General features: G+C 35.9%; 1 protein-coding gene and 1 long non-coding RNA gene across 2 annotated transcripts in view; both read right to left on the reverse strand.

Annotated features, from left to right (window-relative positions):
* Nucleotides 1-1,776: 1,776 nt before the first annotated feature.
* LOC141376646 (uncharacterized) lies at nucleotides 1,777-10,885 on the reverse strand. Its single transcript, XR_012387272.1, has 2 exons — nucleotides 10,847-10,885; nucleotides 1,777-6,035 (listed from the first exon to the last, which is right to left on the reverse strand). It is a non-coding gene; the product is annotated as an uncharacterized lncRNA (long non-coding RNA).
* A 6,947-nt stretch (nucleotides 10,886-17,832) lies between these two features.
* The window catches only part of col6a1 (collagen, type VI, alpha 1), a 69,232-nt gene continuing 66,175 nt past the window's right edge, over nucleotides 17,833-20,889 (reverse strand). Inside the window, exon 36 of the mRNA XM_068224238.1 lies at nucleotides 17,833-20,873. Within this exon, the coding sequence (XP_068080339.1) occupies nucleotides 20,272-20,873 (602 nt within the window). The 3' untranslated portion in view covers nucleotides 17,833-20,271. The remainder of the gene's footprint in view (nucleotides 20,874-20,889) is intronic.

The following is a 20,889-nucleotide window of genomic DNA, read 5'->3' on the forward strand; positions in this document are numbered from 1 at the left end:
CAGGGCTCCCGCCTGATCAATGAGCATGTAGGAGGTATGAGATCAGGTAGTTCTCGAGAGCTCCTCCTGGTAAAGGAAAAAAGGGGGAAATGGGGTGGATAGGTGGACTTCTCAAAAAACAAAGATGAAGGGGTGATGCTAGTCGGGCTATTTATAGAGAGTTTGGAATGATCCCATTGGCCTACTAATGATTACAGATGAGAGACCAGCCGAGATCAATCATATTACATGTTCCTCTCGAAATTATTTTGTGAAATTTCTCTTAGAAACTACAAAGCATGGTTTACTGAGTACTGTTGTTATTATGAAAGAATTATAAAAATTGTTTGATAAAATTAATGCAATTAGTCTTAATTAAGACCCAATAATGATTATGATGTAATAATGATACAAAATGTCACAATTACAGGAAACATCACCGACAAAAAAGACAAAAGTTGAAGAAAATTATTATGAGAAAAAACAAAATGAACATTAAAAAATTAACAACATTACACAATTATAATGCAATTATATTACTTTTTAAATTAAAATACAAAACTGAACTTTAAACTGAACTACTAACTACTAACTCTGAACTAATTTTGAATTCTTTAAAAAAAATAAATAAATGAGGCATTTTCTTTTCGCATTTGAAACTCTTTGGGCTCTATTTTAACGATCTAAGCGCAAAGTCTAAAGCGCACGGCGCAAAAGCATTAAGGGCATGTCCAAATCCAATTTTAAGTGCGAAAGAAACTACAATTTGCTCTCCGATACAAGGTGTAACAGGGTTTTACTTATTAACTTCTACACCTTCCCCAAACATAAACCCAACCTCACAGTAACTTGCTGTGTTTCATTAATGTCTATTACACCTACATCAACACTAAACCCTAATGTGCATTAAACCAGAGTCTCATCTCCTATCTCCCAGAGTCAGTTGCGTCGCACATTTGCTATTTACGTGGCGGACTTTGTAAGTGTACGAACTGATTGCTTCACTAGCGAGAAAACATCTGCAGCATGAGGATAAAGAATGAGCCTCCTCCATTCGGCCTCTTTACTTTTACTCTTTCCTTTACTTTCGTGGATAAGAAAGCGTGTTGTACGCACTCCGCTGAAGACATCCATAAGCCCACATATTTAATTTAGTTTGTAAAGCGCAAAGATTTGTTTCAAAACTATTTCTAAATTCCGCTCTAATTTCCAGCAAACAAATAAATGAACAATAATAGCAAAGTGTGCTCAAAAAAGTTATGTCCAAACACACATCCTATAGCCCCATATAATGATGCATACGTCTCTGAAACCCGGCAGGTGGAGAAATCTAAACTTGTTTTTATCATAACTTATAAATATGCATGTAATAAATAATACTACTACTAATAATAACATTATACAAATGCATATTGTCATGAATAAACTGAAAAAAAATGAGATGAGGCATAAAGGGAGTGGATTTTATATTTATGTAGAAAATAACAATTTTTGTAACATTTTAATCCTTTAATGCGTTTGGACCTGCACTGGACTTTAGACCAGATTTTAGGTGGTCAATTGCACAGTCTATTACATTTCCTTAAAATAGCATTGCGCCAACAATGCGCCTTAACACACCTCCTTTTTAGACCGGCACACCCATGAGTCCACAAAGTGGTGCTAACGGATTTGCTATTTAAACAACGTGGCGCAAAACGTGAGGGTTGTGCTGGTCTGAAAATAGCAACAAATCCCGCCATCTTGCACCTTATAGTGTCAAGTGTATGATGGAGCCCTTTATGTGGAATATGTATATTTTTCATTTTATTTTAAGCAACAATCATGCACTTAACCACAAATCTTAAATATTGTCAATTTAAAATCTTTAAATTATCATGTGTTGTCTCATAATTATAAGCTTTCATGTCATGATTACAATTTCCCTTACACTTTGGGAATGAACTTCTGAACACTCTATATGCCATTAAACGCAAACCCTGACTCCTGTCTGTTATTCAAAACTCACGAGGACTCTTCGTTCTGAAATGTAATGTTTCATCTTGTGTACAACTAATAAAATATGTTTAAACAGGAAAAGAAGTTGTTTATGCAATTGAAGACTGACGCCATGAGAAGTGTGCGTGCCATCAGTCCTGTGTGTTTGAGCTCCTCTCAACTCTTGGAATCGGCACCAAAACCAATTTCCTTATTCAAACGAAACCATGGGTTTAGAAAAACGGAAGCACAACAAACAAGGATATCGTCATTATAGCGCACCCGAACTCACTGTGCAAATCTGTTTTTAATAAAAGCAAAGCGTTACGGCCCAATCATAGTTTACTGTGACATTTAGCTTAAGATAACATTTAGTCTGGTGCTCCAAACCAGATACATAATCCTTTAGTTGGCATACGGCACAGTTTTTTAGTCAGCATAACCCGTTACGTAAGGCTAACCAATAGCTAAATCTTCAGAACAGTGGATCCCTTTGAGAACATTGACTTTCTCTGGACAGGGAAACATTGCCTCAATGGGAATATAAAACATGTTCACAAAATATTCCTTATTTAAGGGTACAGTGTGTTGACGGTTACATTGAGTCATGTACTTGCGCATTGTAAACACACTGTGGTTTGTTAGTCAGTTGGGCTGCGCTCACATCTTGGCCAGGTTAAACAGAAGAGGGCCGAGTTTGTAAATAGTCATTTGATGAAGCATTTTAACTAACGTTTTGGCTGGTGCAGGTGCAAATCTGAAAAGGACATATTTATTGCGCATGATGTTTGTCTATGAGGCTGGATGATTTTCAGATGCAGTCTTCAGTTAGTTTCGGATAATCAAAGGGAGTCGCTGCAAACGCTCACGCTTCTTAATGGGTGGTCGATGACCAATGAACAACTTTTCATGCACCATTTTCTTTCTTAAATTTGACAAATAATGTGTTTTAGACTATATTGCTAGTGATTTGTATCACCAATATTCAGCAAAATTCAGAATTTAACATTTGGCTTGAATCCCACTTGCCAAAAAAGTGCTTTTTTTTTAGCATTGCTTATTCCGAATGTATTTTTTCCCATTTAATTCTGTGGACTGTGTACATAAAGATGCATAAAGCATAAAACACCATGATTTGTTTGCAGATATTAAGAAACACAATACAGAAAGCGAACTGTTTATCTGAAAAACAATACTAAAGTCAGTTATTCTCCTTTGAATATATGCGCTCCGTGTAGAAATGGTTGTCATTGTTTTGATCGGTGTAACTCCACCCACTGCCAGTTTACCCAATTATATAATGAAGGCTGCAATCAAAAATACAGCCTGCGGAAAAATAAATTGAATGAGACGCAGATTCAGTTATAAAAAATACTATATACAAATATTACAAACATAAACATTAGCAGAGCAGCTAAGGCTCTGTTGTCAGACATGCTCGCTGCTGTTGGTGTCATCAATCTGGCAACCTGTGTGTGTGCCAACAAACACAAAGTGAGCTATCAAGCGAAATGACCATGGGCTCTATTTTAACAATCTAAGTGCAAAGTCTAAAGTGCAAGGCACTAAAGCATTAGGGCAATGTTCGAATCTACTTTGGCTATTTTAAGGACGGAAAAAGCCACAGCGCATGGTCTAACAGGGTTGTGCCTATTCTCTTAATGAGTTATGGGTGTGTTTTGAGAATAAACCAATAAGAGTTTCATCTCCCATTTCCTTTAAGAGTCAGTTGCTTCGCGCCATGGTGCATTTGCTATTTACATGGCGGACTTTATAAATGGAAAAACTGAACGCTTCACGCGTTCAGGAAACGGTGTTGTACACAATCCACTAAAGACATCAATTTGCCTACATAATTAATTTAGTTTGTTAAGCACAAAGACTTGTTTCAAAACTCTTTCCAAATTCAGTTCTAATTTCCAGCAAATGAATAAATGAAGAATAATAACAAAGTGTGATCAAAAATTATATTATACCCAAACACACGTCCTATTTTTATGCCCCATATTGTCCAAAACCTGACAGGTGGATAAATCAAACAGGTGGACAAAATTAAATATAAATATGCATATAATAAATAATTCTGATAATAATAATAATACCATGGAGGCAGTGGTTTTTATATTTATGTAGAAAATAATAATTTTTGTAATATTTAAATTCTTTAATTCTTTTTCATTCATAAAGATATTTGTGTATTGCTGTTTATTTTGCGTGTTTTAAGCAATGTGTAAGCAAGGCACACGTACTCTGCACTGTACTTCAGACCTGCTTTCAGCTGCTTTCAGTCTATTTCAGTTCCTCAAAATAGCAACGTGCCAGCAATGCACCTCAACGCACCTTTTTTCTAGACCGGAGCACCCATGAGTCCACAAAGAGGTGCAAATGGATTTGCTATTTACACAACATGGCATAAAATGGGAAAGTTATTGTTGTGCTGGTCTGAAAATAGCAACACATCGCAACAAACACTTCTTGCGCCCTATTGCGCTATGTGTATAATAGGGCTTCTTATCTAAAACTACAGTCTGATTTTGCCAAGTATGATGTGATCCTGGATTCAACCATAACTGTGAATTATTCCCAAAATCAGAGGGGAATAATATTGGATAACAATCATGTAGAAGTGCATAACTCTAACCATAATCCTCAACATAAACTATAAACATATCCCTAAATTCTGATTGGGTGATTGGAATGTTGTTCCAGGATCAACACAGATGTAAATCCAGAAACGTGTCTTACATGGTGAATAGACGCTGTTGTTTTGTGGTGTTTATTTGGTCTTGCGCAAAGAACTGCATGAAACTTTCATAATCCATCGATAATATATCTCTGTAAATATAATTAGTGTAAAAAGGAACTACAGCTGTTGTGGTCATACTGCCCCTAGTGTTCATTTTATTGAGAAACTGCAGTCCAATCTCACTGAATTTGAAATGAGTGAACTGTATTAAAATGTATGGTTTTTTAAATATGCAGGTATGAATGCTCTCTCCTAAACATGACCATTAATGGGACATGAGCAGATCATACAACCAAATCAGGTTGAATTAATTCAAATGAACTAGCCACTAATCCTCTAAAACACAAAATAACAAAGTATTGCCATGTGATTGTGTTAGGTTTGCTTAAATGACTAAGAAAATCCAATACATTTCCATTAGTTTCTCCATTAGGTCTCTCTTTACTCAAACTAACCAATTATATTATGTGCAGTATAACCAAAATCAGGTACTGAACTTTCAAGCCATCCGGTAAGATTTTGCATGAATTCCATCATTAATCAGTAAGGCAGCGGTTTATGTTCTAGTGAAAAGTTCAGTTCATTAAATGATTAATTATTTAAAGTGGACGATGTAATGACTCCGTTATGGTAGTGATGATCCATGCTTACAATAATATGAAATGTTTTGATTCAAACGGGCTCCCCCTACCTAATTTAAGCCTGTGACTCAGCTTCTCCTACAAAGCATAAAAAGAGATTGCATGTGTCATTTGACTAAGTGTTTAACCGTGGCTTTTGGTCTCCCGGTTCTGTGGTTCACTATTGGCTGGAGTTTGTTTAAACTAAACTAAACTCCCACCATGGAGCTCTCACAGCTCTCATTGCTCAAGCAAATTACAGTGCATTGTGGGATTACCCAGCTACGCCATTCAAGTCAAACCTTTCCTTCCCCTCTCCCACTATTTCTCTCTTATACACCTTTTTTAACTCCTCCATCTTTCCAAAAGTTCCTCCTGCATTTTTGCCATCTAAAAATCTATGTACCAAACTTAAACAAAACATAAGTTCCAATTTCCTCCAGTTTATTTACTCAATCCAGTCTTTTTTATATACATTTTCTCTTTTGTTTTCAGTTACTGCCATCTTTAACTGACTTCATAACTTTTCTCTTCAGGCGACTTGCATCCTTATAAGATAGTTGTGTGACCACATACCTCCAGATGTTGGCTCTCAGTATTTAACGCCAGCTGGGAGTCATTATTTGGGCACATTGTACCAAACCTCTCCGCCTCCTCTCCTTAAACTCCTCCCATACCTCAATACACTTTGTTTCCAAGACCAAAGTGCTTTTCTGTGGGATTTCAAGCAAATTTGGCAAATGAGTTTGTCATGTGAGTGGTGCTTGAGGCATGATTTGACAGAACATTGCTGTACTCTCTCTTAAAAAAAAAAGTAGAAGCTGGGAGTATTTAACTGTACCTTATTTACCCCATAAGTAGTACACAATAGCACTCTAAAAAGTGCATATACTTTTTGAAAGAATAATGCTTTAAGATTTAAACCTTACTTTCTGAGAGAGTAGTGTACATGAAACTTCAAAAGCTACCCATGTTGTACCAATTATAAAATCAAGCAGACAGTAAATCTGGCAGGATAATGAATCAAAGATGTTGAAATCAGTCAAAAGTTTGTTTATTTCAAGGCTAAATGTCTTTGTGTTACGAAACTGCTGAATGTCGGAAGGTTTTGCTAATAGAAAGCACATTTGGCTCACTCAAATGTTCAGGCTTTAGCCTTGTTTTAAGAAAGAACAGTAATGTCAGAGATTAAATTTGCCCAATGGGAGGGGAAGAAAGTTGAATTTGAATGGGGTTTGGATGTTTTAGCAGCTGCAGCTTTTTTTCCGAATAGGAGTCCAATTGGGAAGGCTTGTTCTTTGGAAATGGAATAGAAGCATTATTTAAAACATGGACCCAGGATCAGTTTTAAAAATGAAATACTGTTTAAATAAATACTGTTTTTTTAAAGTAATTTAACAATGAATACATTTTTATTTTAATTTAATAATATAGTTGATTCATTCATTTTCTTTTCGGCTAAGTCCTTTTATTAATCTGGGGTCACCACAGTGGAATGAACCGACAATTTATCCTGCCAGTTTTATGCAGCGGATGCCCTTCCAGCTGCAACCCATCACTGGGAAACACCCATACACATTCATTCAGTCATATACTACGGACAATTTAGCTTACTCAATTCAGCTATACCACATGTCTTTGCACTGCGGGGGAAACCGGAACACTTGGTGGAAACCCACGGGAACACGAGGAGAACAAGCAAACTCCACACAGAAATGCCAACTGACCCACCTGAGGGTCGAACCAGCTATCTTCTTGCTGTGAGGCGATCGTGCTACCGTGTGAATGAGTATGTATGGATGTTTCCCAGAGATGGGTTGCAGCTGGAAGGGCATCCGCTAGATAAAACTGGCTGGACAAATTGGCGGTTAATTTCGCTGTGGCGACCCCAGATTATTAAAGGGACTAAGCCGATAAGAAAATAAATGAATGAATTAATAATTTTATCTGTAATACAAAATAAATAAACATTGATTGTAGTCTACTGCTTAAAATGCTTGAGGACTGTAAATCCTTTAATGCTTTGCAGTTAGGCTATATGACCAAAAAATTATATTAATATGGACTCTATTTCACAAGACTGTTATGACGCGTTCAAAGGTCTTTATAACACTATCGTGAAGTTTTTCTTTTATTTTTTTAACAAATAGGATTGTAAAAAAATCTATTTGTTATACTCCCCGATTAACTGCGCTCTAAATTTACCCAACCATGATGCCTTCCTACCAAGAAAGGCACCCTTGCCATAAAATGCACCGCCTCTGAAATGGGCATCTATCAACAGAAATTGATTTAAACAATAATAATAGAATTATGACAATGGGAGTGACTGGGAGTTTTATGAATGGAACCCTTCCCATACAGAAGATAAAGAAATTAATTAATTGATTAATAGATTGACTATATATACAATACCAATATTAAGTGAATTGTTTAATGTGTTTAAAACAGCATCAAGAATTTTGTGTGTCATATGTAGCCTAAATGTCTGTGTAAAACTCACCAAAAAAGCCTAACTTTAGGCTACACTACAGTCAATATTATTATTTTACATTTATTTGTTTTTAAAATGTGTTTAACTTCTTGTCCTTATCCATCAACATTAATAATCATTTTACATTTTAATCGTTTATTTTTGATGTAGAATGCTAATTAACAGGGTCCCCGCGGGTCCTTAAAAAGTCTTAAAATGTCTTAAATAAAATTTTCAATTTTTAAGGTCTGAAAATGTCTTAAATTCTGTAATTTTCCATAAGGAGGTCTTAAATTTCATGTGGGATCTTAAATATCATGTCCGACTCGTCTTATGGCGGCAAATCAATGCCAATATAAATCGAGCGCAGCGGTGATGTTTGCGCGTGAGGAGAAGTGAACCGTGAGCAAATTACAGGTCTACATGCGAGAAAATTACAGCTCGCGAGCGCACAGGGGATCTTCACGCGCGCGCTCAACTGATCCAGCGCGAGAAAACAAGTCCCGCGCGTGCACATTATCATCTGTGCGCACGATGTACGCTCTCGCGAGCGAGGTCATGCCTACAGCGCGCGCGCGATCAGTTCTCTCCGCTCGCTCGCTGGTTCTTCTCTCTGCTCGCACGAAACAGTTTAGATTTTTGTGAGTCCTAGGGCGGGACTTGGTTTTCTTGTTATCTCTAACGCTATTGGCTACTCTACCTTTCCAGAAGTTAGCCGGGATTGGACGCAGGTAAGCTAGTTTCCCCGTTAAATAAAATTATATAGGAAATATTATCATAATGTCACAGTGTGAAACATAGACTTACTTTCTCAGTAATAATAGGTGGAGACTTACTTTCAATAATGAGATATTTTTTGTAATAATTAATCTCATAATAATGCCTATTCTTACCATCATGACCAAGTCATATAATGACATATCAAAATAATGAGATATATTTCTGTAACAAACTTTATTACTTGGGAGAGAAAGAGAGAGTTTTACCATGTGGCAAAAGATCTCTCCATTAAACAGAAATTGGGGAAAATATACATGGGCTATTAAATCAGGACGAATAATTCAGACTTTAAATGTGTTTTGAACCATTTGATGAAGTTTAGCACCTACATTTAAACTGAACTCAAACTAAACGTGTTCAAATTTACAAAAATCTTTTTTTTTTCTAAGATTCATTGTCCTTGACTCATTTTCTGTGAAGAACAAGTCAGAATAAATTGGATGGACAATAGTATACAAAATAGGCTATACATGCATGCAGTGCATAAAGTACAAAGGTTTATAGTAAATATATTGCCATTAGTCTGTTATTCCACTATACAGTTAAAGTCAGAATTATTAGCCCGCCTGAATTAATAGCCCCCTGTTTATTTTTATCCTAATTTTTATTTAACGGAGAGAAGATTTATTTCAACACATTTCTAAACATTATAGTTTTAATAACTCATTTCTAATAACTGATTTATTTTATCTTTGCCATGATGACAGTAAATAATATTAGACTAGATATTCTTCAAGACACTTCTATACAGCTTAAAGTGACATTTAAAGGCTTAACTAGGTTAACTAGGCAGGGTAATTGGGCAAGTTATTGTATAACGATGGTTTGTTCTGTAGACTTTCGAAAAAAATAAATAGGTTAAAGAGGGTAATAATATGGACCTTAAAATGGGTTTTAAAAAATTAAAACAAAAAAGATGTGGGCCTGTCGTATAGAAAGTAGTATTTGTATGCCTCTGAAGTGGAATGATGTAATGGATAGTGAGTAAAGCCAAACGAAGATTGTAGAAATTAAATTGTTGCTCAATAGGTGGCGATTAAAAACCCATCTGAATGTCTGTCACTGTATTTTTTATGTTTAATTGGGCTAATCATTTTTGATTGAAGTCTTTATATGCAGGTTATTCAATCATTAACTAAAAATGAGATTGAAATATATATATAATATATATAGATATATATATTTTACACTGATCTATATTACAAACAATGTTAACAATTATCTATAAAGATAAATTAATTATAATTATCTATAAAGATCTAAAACGCAAATAAACTCTTCTGAAGACAATATTTCCTAGAAAGATCATCCCCAAGTGTAATAATGAGCACTGCTGTTGTGGTTAATAATGAAGTAAAATACAACAAACCAGACAAGTGCTGCACGGACAAATCAAATGGGTTCAGAAAGTCATGTTACAAGAATGCAAGTTACAAGAATGCAAGTTATTTTGGATATTATTTGACTGTTTCTCGAGATTGAATCCTCATAAAGTTCATAAAGTTCTCAGAAAGTTTCTTATGATTATGACTTGCAAATTGTATATATATTTAACGGCATGATCTTTTAACTTGCGTCCAATCCCGGCTAACTTCCGGAAAGGCACAGTAGCCAATAGCGTTAGAGATAACAAGTAAACCAAGTCAACCAAGTAATCTGCTCACGGTTCACTTCTCCTCGCACGCAAACATCACCGCTGCGCTCGATTTATATTGCCATTGATTTGCCGCCATAGATTTGCTGCCATACTTCACCACATCATTCTGTGTTCACACTGAACATTTTCCTGTTTTTTTTTTTTTAGGTAAAGTCTTAAATTTTCATTTTAGAGGACTTAAAAAGGTCTTAAAAGGTCTTAAATTTTCTGTTAAAAAATGTGCAGATACCCTGATTAAGTCAATAAAGGGGTGCATTTTATGGCAGGGTGCGTTTCTTCTTACAACAGTGGAAATGTCAAGGGCTAGATTGTTTTCTTGACTTTAACACATTCTCATTTTGATAAACTGATACCAACATCTTTCTGCTAGCTAAAAAGAGAGAGAGTACAAACGTTGCCTCCCATTAATTTGGGTATGAAGCAACTCAGCTTTATAATTCTGTCCATGTTGCAAAATTCAAACGTTATTTTGCCGCTCTTTTTAACGTGAAGTCGGACAGCTCCTCGAGGCGGCAGCTCATGAAGCGATCATATTTCCGCTTTACTTTGGTTTCAGAATGAAATAAACTCCAACGAACATTAGAAGGTATGTTTAAACATTCTGTATCACTTACCAAAGTCCGTGTTTATGGATTTTCCCCAGGGTTTTAACCGCGGAAATAAAAACACTTAAAAACACTGCCACGTGATACAACCTCAGGGGAAAAAAAAGCATTCTGTAGGCTAGTTAGCCTTAGTAGCCTATGTTTGACAAATGAGTCCACAGCATTTATTAAGTTATGCAATGATAAAAAAAAAAAAACGTGAACATTGGGGGAGGAGTTTATAAAAAAAAACTTATAGTTTAATGGTTAGTTTGGTTTTAGGCAAGTGTGCCGCAAGCCTGCGTTTGAGTGAAGGTCTCGGCCGTTAGATCGCCCCCTGGGGGCTGGCTGCAGTACAAGTCATAAAGCCCGCCTCCTCCGAGTTAATGAAGGAGACTTGAGCCCAAATAAAAAAATTAATTACACTTGCAATAAAATGTCCCGAAAGATGGTTCGGGTCGATTAAGGCACTGGTTATTGTGCTGAAATAGGTGCAGATCCTCATTTTTGTAAACAGTTTGTTTTTAGCAGTAATTTAATGCTGGGCGTGTCATCGTGATTGACAGCTGTGATTGACAGTTTCTCAAAGCAGCGCGTCTGAGCTTCGGCAGAAGACTGAAGTGTTAGTACACGATTTCTGTGATATTTTACTATGACAAAATGAGTTCAGCAGTAAACTACAGTTTCTGACATACATGATCTGGTGGAACACTGTTTATTCGCTAAGGTCAGAGCTTTTTTCGGGCTATATTAGTTTGCTAATACATGCCTAGCCACCCAGATAGCAAAATACACTGAGGGCCAGTTCTTGCCTGCCGGAGACTTACCCCTCAGACTGACTACCTCTGCTGGACCTACTCCGGATGCCTGGACTCACTGTCCGATTCCAGCCCGAGTCAATTGAGCCAGATGCGGCGGCCAAGCGAGCAGGCGCTGCCGCATGCGAGCCGGAATCAGCCCGCGACGCCGCGAGTAGGTTATGTGCGCTGCTGCCCGGAGCTGGTGCGATTGAATCTTCATTATATAAAACCCTCACATTTGTTAACGTTATTACAACCATTTTTGTTGATATGACAACAAACGCATGCTACTATGTGAACGCAAAGTGTATCACTGAGTTTAACCTTTGAATAAAGATGCAAACAGCATATAGCGATTATTTAAATAAAGGACAATATAAATAACAATAAACCTGTATCGATTGCACAAGTATTAAATAATAATACAATTGAATACATTTTGTAGTGCACAAGAATTAAGAAATACGAAAATGACAATAAAACTGCACAATAAAATAAACCCATTTAAGTACGGGGAAAATACAGGAGATCGTTAGCAGTAATTCTCTTTATGTGTCTAAAATAATAATCTCCACGTTGATCTGCTGTAAGGTTATTTGAACTTGCTTTACAGGACGTCTCTGCATTTTAAGTTTTGGCATGTTATTAAGTAATCTACTGAATTTGCTGTTATAAATCATTATAAGGTTCTTGAAATCGAATCTTATATAACCTAATAGAGCTGTAAATGTTAGATATTATTTATTTACATCATTTACTGGTGGCGTTTTATTTGAACACTCCAGCTAACATTAAAATGAATGTAAATTCCTCGTTGCCAGATATAATGAAGGCATCGAATAAACCAAATGAAAACGGAGGCAAAAAAATTAAATAAATAAACAATTCAAGCGAAAATGAATAAACAATATACTAGTGATGTTGCAGCAGATAGACATTGTAATAATAGTGTAATTAATAGTTTTTTTGCACAAATTGACAAATTGCAGGGTTGGGATGTGTAAATATCCTGTTGATATTTAGTAATCTTGCTGTATTTATCTTCTAAACGCACGATTGTTCCCGCATGGTAAATCGTTATGGTGTGTAGGCTATATTTTGGGTTCTGTTGATGGCTAATTAAAAATAAAAACCTTTCTAAAAATGTATGTGTTGTTTATATGTTATTGTTCATATTTTACAAGTGTTATTTCTACCCCTATGAAGATAACAAATACCAACAACAAATATAACAATATTAGAATATATTATTTGTGCTGATATTCAGGCTAGAGTGTATAAAAGATAGTTTATTTCTGCAGTCCACCATGTATTGCTTTTATTAAAGTTTAAAAGCTTACATCACACCGTTTTTAAACCGTATATTATTGTGTTTTTTAATGTAAGTGCTTCTATTTACATCAGTAAGCGTTTGTTAGAGTGCAGACACCGGCAGTCGAGTGAGAAGTTCGGGGGGCGTGGTTGATTTTACATAAAGCGTTTGGTTGGAAGCTCGACTCCGCTCATTTTCGCGGCTCCTCCTCTGGCTCCATCAGACAGTCCTTCTGCGCATGTCAAGGCTCCAATTTCAGCAGTCTTTTGCGACAGTTTGTGCCCGTCAAGCAGGCGTTTTGCCCTCAAGGCGTTCAATGGGAAAAGGGGCTGTCGCGTCGTCCATATTTTTTACAGTCATTGGTTTTAGGCTCTCCAAAGGAAACCTCACTATGATGGAGAGATTACACCCAATCTACAGAATCCCTGACCACAAATGACCTTAACAACATACAATACATTCTAGGTTGCACTTCATATACATTTGAGAAGAGAAGTAATGTTTTTTAAAAGATATGAGTAAGGCACTAACAAATCCTTGAGGAAAAAAAACCTGCCTGCTTTTACATGTCCATAAAAGTGTTTATCATCTTACAATACTGGATCACTACCATCCAACACATAGCTACCAGGGCCGGAGTGGGACTCATTTTCAGCCCTGGAGTTTCAAGCCAGACCGGCCCACCTCAGTTCACGACTGATTCCAATTCAGTTACTAATGGCACTATCACGTCTTTTTCAAGAAAACTGCTGCTTTAGAAATTCAAATGTTCAACAGCCCTAACAGTATTTTATGTCTTAACAATAAAATCGAAAAAAAAAAAAAAGATTTTTCATGGGAGATTCGATCACAGGTCTATACCATTGAAATGCAATGTGCTTACCACTGGACCACATTGGCGCTATAACAGTGAGAGTAAAAACTGTAATAACTGTTTCTTTTGACGGCTCAATCTTTTTCTTCTATTTTTAGATTTCTGATCAAGTTATGTCAGATTTATTAATGTAGTGAATCATTTGATTTTCATTGAGCAGGTGTTTTATTCATTTTATTCGAATTCTTATATTCACTAAGGTGCCGCATTAGTTGCATTACATCATCATCATTAACGTTAGTTAACCTGCAGGCTGCATTTTTCTCACGGGGCTGCGAGAAAATAAATAAAAAGAGCGGCACTACGGTAAAATAATGATTAAAAAGAGTAAAGCTATGGCCAAAAAATAAATAGAAGAAAAAAGTGTGACTGCTGAGAGTGCAAGCAGCTAGGGACACCGGCCCTCGCGGCCAAAAAACAGACCGGCCCACCGGGAATTCTCCCGGTCCTCCCGATTAGCCAATCCGGGCCTGATAGCTACTACTGATGTACTAAAGGTAGAATGGATGGACTTTAAACATTTGAGAAGAGAAGTAATGGTTTTTGAAAAGATATTATGTAAGACAGACTCCATAACAGTAACAAATCTTTAAAAATATATATATAATAATAAAATTCTTCCTGCTTATGCACGTGCATGAAAATGTTTATCATGTAAAAATATTGGTACATTACCATCCAACATATACTAATGATGTACTAAAGGTAGAAGGGATGGACAGGGTGCCAGATGTCAAGCAACACTTGCCAATGCAAATGTTAAGTGTTTTGTTTACTTGAAGAAATTCCAGTAGGGCTATTATTTTAATGCATCACAGTTGTTCTTCAATGTCTTTTCTTGGGAAAATGATCATTAATGAGAATTTGTAAAATAGCCAAAATGAATCCACATGCGATCTGTGAATGACACTGAAGCTTCCTCTCACTTTAGGGTACTGAATAAACTGATCCAGGACTTTATTTCATTCACAGATCTGATTTACCTGTTTTTTATTTTAATTTTTTATCATTAAAGTTTATGCTAACAAATAGAAATACATTTTATAATAATAATAATAATATAATCAATATATCAAATAAATATAAATATATCAAAAACAATAACAGCGATTTACCTTTTTAAAAATATGAAAAAAAGTATTTTTAAATTTTTAAAAAAGTTAAAAAACTTTTTTTAAAAAGTGATTAAAAATGTTGTTACAAAAGTTTACTTTTTCAAAAACTGTTCCTTTGAAATTTCTATTACTCAAAGATTGCCCTAAAAATGTATTACATTATGTATTTCACAAAAATATTAAGCAGTACCTCTTTTTTTAAGAGCACTTGTCCTGCAAAAACAACTTTTTGAAGCTCTTTGGACAGAACTGTTTGTATAATGTCCACAAATCAGCATAAACACAACAGGTCTCTCTTTTTTTATTTCCAGATAATAAAAAAGGATCCAAATCCCAGCTATTTTGAGGCCCACTTCAATGTGACGTAGCAGTATGTTACCCACCAAATTGACTTATTTGTGCGTATTAACCATACCCGTCAACCATCCTGATTTTCTCAGGATTCTCCTGTGTTTTACAATTCTATACCACTATCATCCCGTAAAGAAATTTTCCCATATTTCTCCTGTATTTTCAATCTTTCTATGAAGGGTGGCAATAAAAATTAAAGTGCCAATCCTCCCTTTATGCAACCCATTCCGCTGAACCACCAGGGGATGCCCCTTGCTCTTAAATATGAGTCTGTTCTGTGCTTTTTCATTTTATTTAGGCATGAAAACACTTTGAAATAAATATAAAAACGGTGGGATTCCTTTTATTTTCATTTCAGGTGACGTCCCCCCTCCCATGCAATCCTCAAAACACCCAGTTCATATAGCGGTGTGTGACTGTCGGACCCACTCCATAGTGATAAATAGATGCTGTTTCCCAAATGGATTCTGTACACGCGATTTAAAGTTGAGCGAAAGTCTGGGTTTTGGGTGCATGTTTGAACAGGCTATTAATAATCATAACATCTAAATAAGTCAAACTTGGTGGGGTTTTATTTTTCAAACACAACTCAATTTGTCCTAAATGAGTATAAAAAGTAAAGCAATCGAAAGCTTTCATTATAACGTTGGATGTGTGCATTTTTAAAGTGACACTTCTGTTCTGTTATGTAATCAAAGAGAAAAACTAAATAAATGAGAGATTCATTTGCTGCTCTTTAATCAGAATGTGTACGTTATACCGTGAAGAAAAGATTCTTAATTCTATTTCTTCAGAATAGCAATTAATTTTATTAAGCTGAACTGTTTGCTTATTTATTTGCTGCTAATTTATATTATTTATTTTTTCTTTTGTAAATAATAGTAATAAAACATACTACTACATACTACTGAACAATTAACTGTTTATTTACAAACAGCTCCAGATGAACATTATTTAGTAGTTTGGGGATTATGGTTATGGTGGGCATATCCCTTGTTTTCACATGCCAATGTTGACGGGTATAGTATTAACATTTCTCCGTACCACGTATAAACATGTGAACAGAAAAAAACGAAGAAACTTGATCTATTCAACTCTCTGTGATCAGTTGCCCCTGAAGAATGAGTTTTACAAATTTAAAACGTTTTTAAAACACTGTATGTTTGTAATAAAGACAGTAAAAATACTATGCAATTCATAACTGCTGGAATCACCACAGCATATTCTGCATTGTATGGTAAAGATTCTGCAAGGTATTTTGAGCTGAAACTTTACAGACAAATTCTGGAGTCAACAAAGACTTATCGTACATCCTGTAAAGAAGGGTAAAATAGGAGCCCTTTAAACATTGATGATGCTGATAAAATAATGATAATAATAATAATAATAATAATTGTTTTTTATCACTAAATTAGAATGATAATTAGAATGATTTGTGCAAGATCATTTGTGATTGAAGCCTGCTAAAATCACAAATTAAAAAATTGCTAAAAAAGATGCTAAAAAAGTTAAATTAAAAAGAAAACAAAATGTAAATATATCACAAAATTTTTATTTAATTTAACTTATTCATTCATTTTCCTTCGGCTTAGTGTCTATTTCAGAGTTTGCCACAGTGGAATGAACCCCCAACTATTCTGGCATATGTTTAATGCAGCGGATGCACTTCCAACCGCAACCCAGTACTGGGAAACACCCATACACACTGGCCCATTCGGGACTCAAACCAGTGACCTTACTGTAAGGTAACAATGCTGAGCCACCATGCTATTTTAAATTATAATACTTTCTTCCTGTTTGGATCAAATAAATACAGTCTCATTAAGCACAAGTCTGCTTCTAATCATTTGCATAAAAAAAAGTTACCAACTCTATATATATTATAAATGAAGTATATGCAAATATGTCTACCAAAACAGACATGTGTATCCTGACTCTTAAGACTGGCAAATGTATTTTTGCCCTGTTTCATGTCTCTCCACTACCCAGTAATTGTACGGATGCGCTTAAATGGCCTTGTCAGATGATATCAGATCTTATAGCAGTTTTGGGGTGCGGGAAGCATGTGTCACTTAGAAAAGCCACAGCCGATCTCTTTTGACATATTGCATGTTGTCAGGGGGTTGTGGTTGTTAGCTGGATGATTTCCATTTGGAAACTTGCCATTATACATTGTCAAGTTGCAACCGTACAAATGTAAAGTGAATCCCAGTGAACACGCCGCACATGCTCATCTTCTCATGGCAGAAACAAAATATCAACTATCTTTCAACAATCTTTGCATTTAAACTAGATAACCTCTGTACAGTAGACCATATGACACTGATGTCCCCCTTTAATGGCATTCTTTGGCTCAAATTAGATTTTCAAATGTACAGTAGTCATAAATTAAGCAGGAAAGTAGTAAATGAAGGTTTTTTGTGGCGCAAACAAGGAGATAAATCGCTGAGAAAATACATTCTCTATAACAACTAAATTGACACTGATCGTTTGCAGCTTCTTCTGGTGGATTGTGGAATTTGAGCTGTTTTTTCAGTATGGACACATGACAGAAGCGTTAGTGGTGGGGTGTAGCGTCCTTTATTTCAAATACCTTTACAAAGTTTCAAATACATTTCTGACACAAGAAACCCATCGATAAACTCTTTGGCTTAAGGTGTAAAGAATACTTCTGAAGAAACCTGCATTTGAGTAGCTAAAGGAGCTAGTGTAGTGTTTACATCGGTAGCACCAAATTTATATTCAAGTTTTACTGTCAATGCTATAAGTGTATCACAAACTAATGAAAAAAACAAAACTTTTTTTTTTTTAATTGCTCAGATTTTGTTGCAAGCAGGGTCCAAAATAAAGGCAAGATAGATGTTGATTTTGAACCCTCTTAGCAATATTTGTTTATGTTGCATTACACTACTTTTATTTATAAAGGCTCATTCAATCCAAGAAAAGCAACTTTAGTGATAACAATAAAGAAACAGATATAAAAGAATAAGAGACACCACAGCTGTAATAATAACAGCATAGAAAACATCACTGAAAACACTTTCAGTTGGAACCCATCCTATTTGTCAATTTCATGCATTTTAAGAAGCAGATGACAAAACTGAAGTTTGCACTTAACACAAGGATAAAAATGACATTTCTTTATGTTTATGTGGACACAAATATAGTTATTGTAAAACAGTAGTTATCATTCTTGGTGTGAATGAGCCTTAAAAGTGCCTAAAGCACCATTCATACAAAGGATAACTATAAAGATAAAGATACAGTTCTATTTCTTTCTGCTTATGAATGATAAAAGCAGCCAATCACAATCCATCCTGCTTTAACAAGTGTGTGCATTCAAAGTGGCAGGCATCACAATTTCCGTTAATAGTACATTGACATGGATATTATTATCCCAGTGATTATCTTTATAGATATGTATCTCAGCATGAACGGTCGTTAAAGGTATGAACATTTTCAAAAATGAACATTTTGTGATCATTTACTCTCCCTCCTTTTGTTTAAAACCTATTTGAGTTTATTTCTTCTGTTGAACGCAAATTAATATACTTTGAAAAAATGATGGAAACCTGTAACCATTGACATCCATAGGATTTGCTTTTTTTATTATAGATGTCAATGGCTATGAGTTTTCAGCTTTCTTCAAAATATATTCTTTTGTTTTCAACCGAAGAAAAAGGTTTAAATGGACTTAAGGTCACGTAACTAGAGAGTACATTTTTTATTTTTGGGCGAATTATTACTTTAAAGATACTAAGGCTCATTTCACAGATAGACCTTTCTGGAAAATTAAAATTTTGGAAATTTCGGCAATTTTTCGGAAAGGTCTGTATGTGTGAACAGGCCTTTTTTGAAAATACCAGTAATTTTGTTCTGGCAATTTTCCAGAAAGAGAACTTGTAGCATTACTGGTAATTTGCTGGAATTCTGCACTGTGTGAACGCAGAAGGAAAATTGCCGGAAAGAGCATGTTCACTAATAGAACACACTGACGTGAGACGTCTACTCCAACCAATCAGAACATTCAGACACATTGTCGCGCTGTTTATGAAAAAAAAAAGCCTTTGAATATTTTTCCAGACACATTTAGCTGCTAGATGTTAGTCAGACAACGTTTCTATGTTCCTTCTTAATGCCAACTGTGTACAAAATTATTGATAAAATGCTTATGATAAGCCGCTGTTTGTTTACCTTCAGGCTCTGCTTCTTTCAGTTGCTTGACGCGTGTGCATGTGAAGCAGCCAGCAAGAATCGGCACACACACATAATATAAACATTTCGACATGCGAAAGTGTTCCCTCATATGTTTTCATCGAAGTTGTTCACAATGCTTCTCCATCCAAAGAGTTTGTAATGTAGTCAAATGTTTACAAATACAAGCGCAGCTGTTTAGAGATAATTTCTGGTTAATGATGTCAGAATTTACCGGTATTTTGGAATAGATGTGTGAATGCTCTTTTCCGGAAAAATTCCGGAACATCCTTGCCTGTGTGAACAGTGCTTTTTTGAATTTAACGGTAAAGTTGTTCTGGAAATTTTCCGGATATTTACCGATATGCCTATATGAAAGGGGCTTAAGTCTGAATTATACAGATTCTATCTATTCACCACTGGAGAAAAAAAAAATTCTGTGCTCTCGACATTAGATAATACACATATGATTGAGTGTTGAATGATTGAGTGTTGAAAAATTTCATGGACAGCAAAACGAATGCAGCCATATACCTAGTCAAAGCCCTAATACCCCCTCCAACAACTGTGAAACATCTCTTGAGTAATCCCCTAAGTTTTAAGACATAAGTGACATAAAAATACTAATGTTTTAAAGAATTCTGACACAATCATTTACTGTCTTTTACAAAATGACTATGAAAAACCTTTCAGGTTCAGATACATCGTTCACATGAAAAACGTAGACAAAATAAAAACCCTAAAACAATTAAAGCTTGTGCTATAATGCCACCCATGCCCTTTATTCCTCACCCCCTCCCATTATCCAATCACCCTCTCGTCTCCAGGGAAATCTTGCGGGACACAGTTTGGTAAAATACCCCAGTGACCAATGAGCGGTAGTCGGGTACTTTGAAAAGATGGCGGTAGGCGTAGGTGTTGTCGTAAGGCCGGCCTCGGCTCACTAAGGTGCGTAAATGCGCTTCATTCACCTGATTTCCAACAGCAAGAACATACAGCTCAATTCCTGCGTTGCTCACCTGCTCCACGGCTTTCTCAATCTGAATGGAGTTAACACCTTGAGAACGACCATCAGAAAACACCAGCAGCTTCTTCTTCCTCGTCCTACCGCCTCTGAAGCGCTCGATGGCGAAGTTGAGAGCGTTTGTTACCTGTGTACCTGCATTCTGGAACTTGGCGTCTGCGATTTGAGCGACCACCTGAGTGGCGTTTGTGGAAAATTCGGCCTCCAAGTTGGCATTGTTGCTGTATTGGCCAACACCAATTCGAACCTGGAAATTTCCTCTTTCTGCTGACAAAAAGCGCTTAGCTAGCATCCGTGAGAAGTCCTTGGTCATCTCGAAGTTCTTGGCGCCAACGCTGGCCGAGCTGTCCATCATGATGAGGACATCGGTGTTGTCATTAAATGAAACTGAAGAAGAGGAAGA

The sequence above is a fragment of the Danio rerio genome, chromosome 11 (genome assembly GCF_049306965.1).
Source record: "Danio rerio strain Tuebingen ecotype United States chromosome 11, GRCz12tu, whole genome shotgun sequence".
Classification (NCBI taxonomy): Eukaryota; Metazoa; Chordata; class Actinopteri; order Cypriniformes; family Danionidae; genus Danio; species Danio rerio.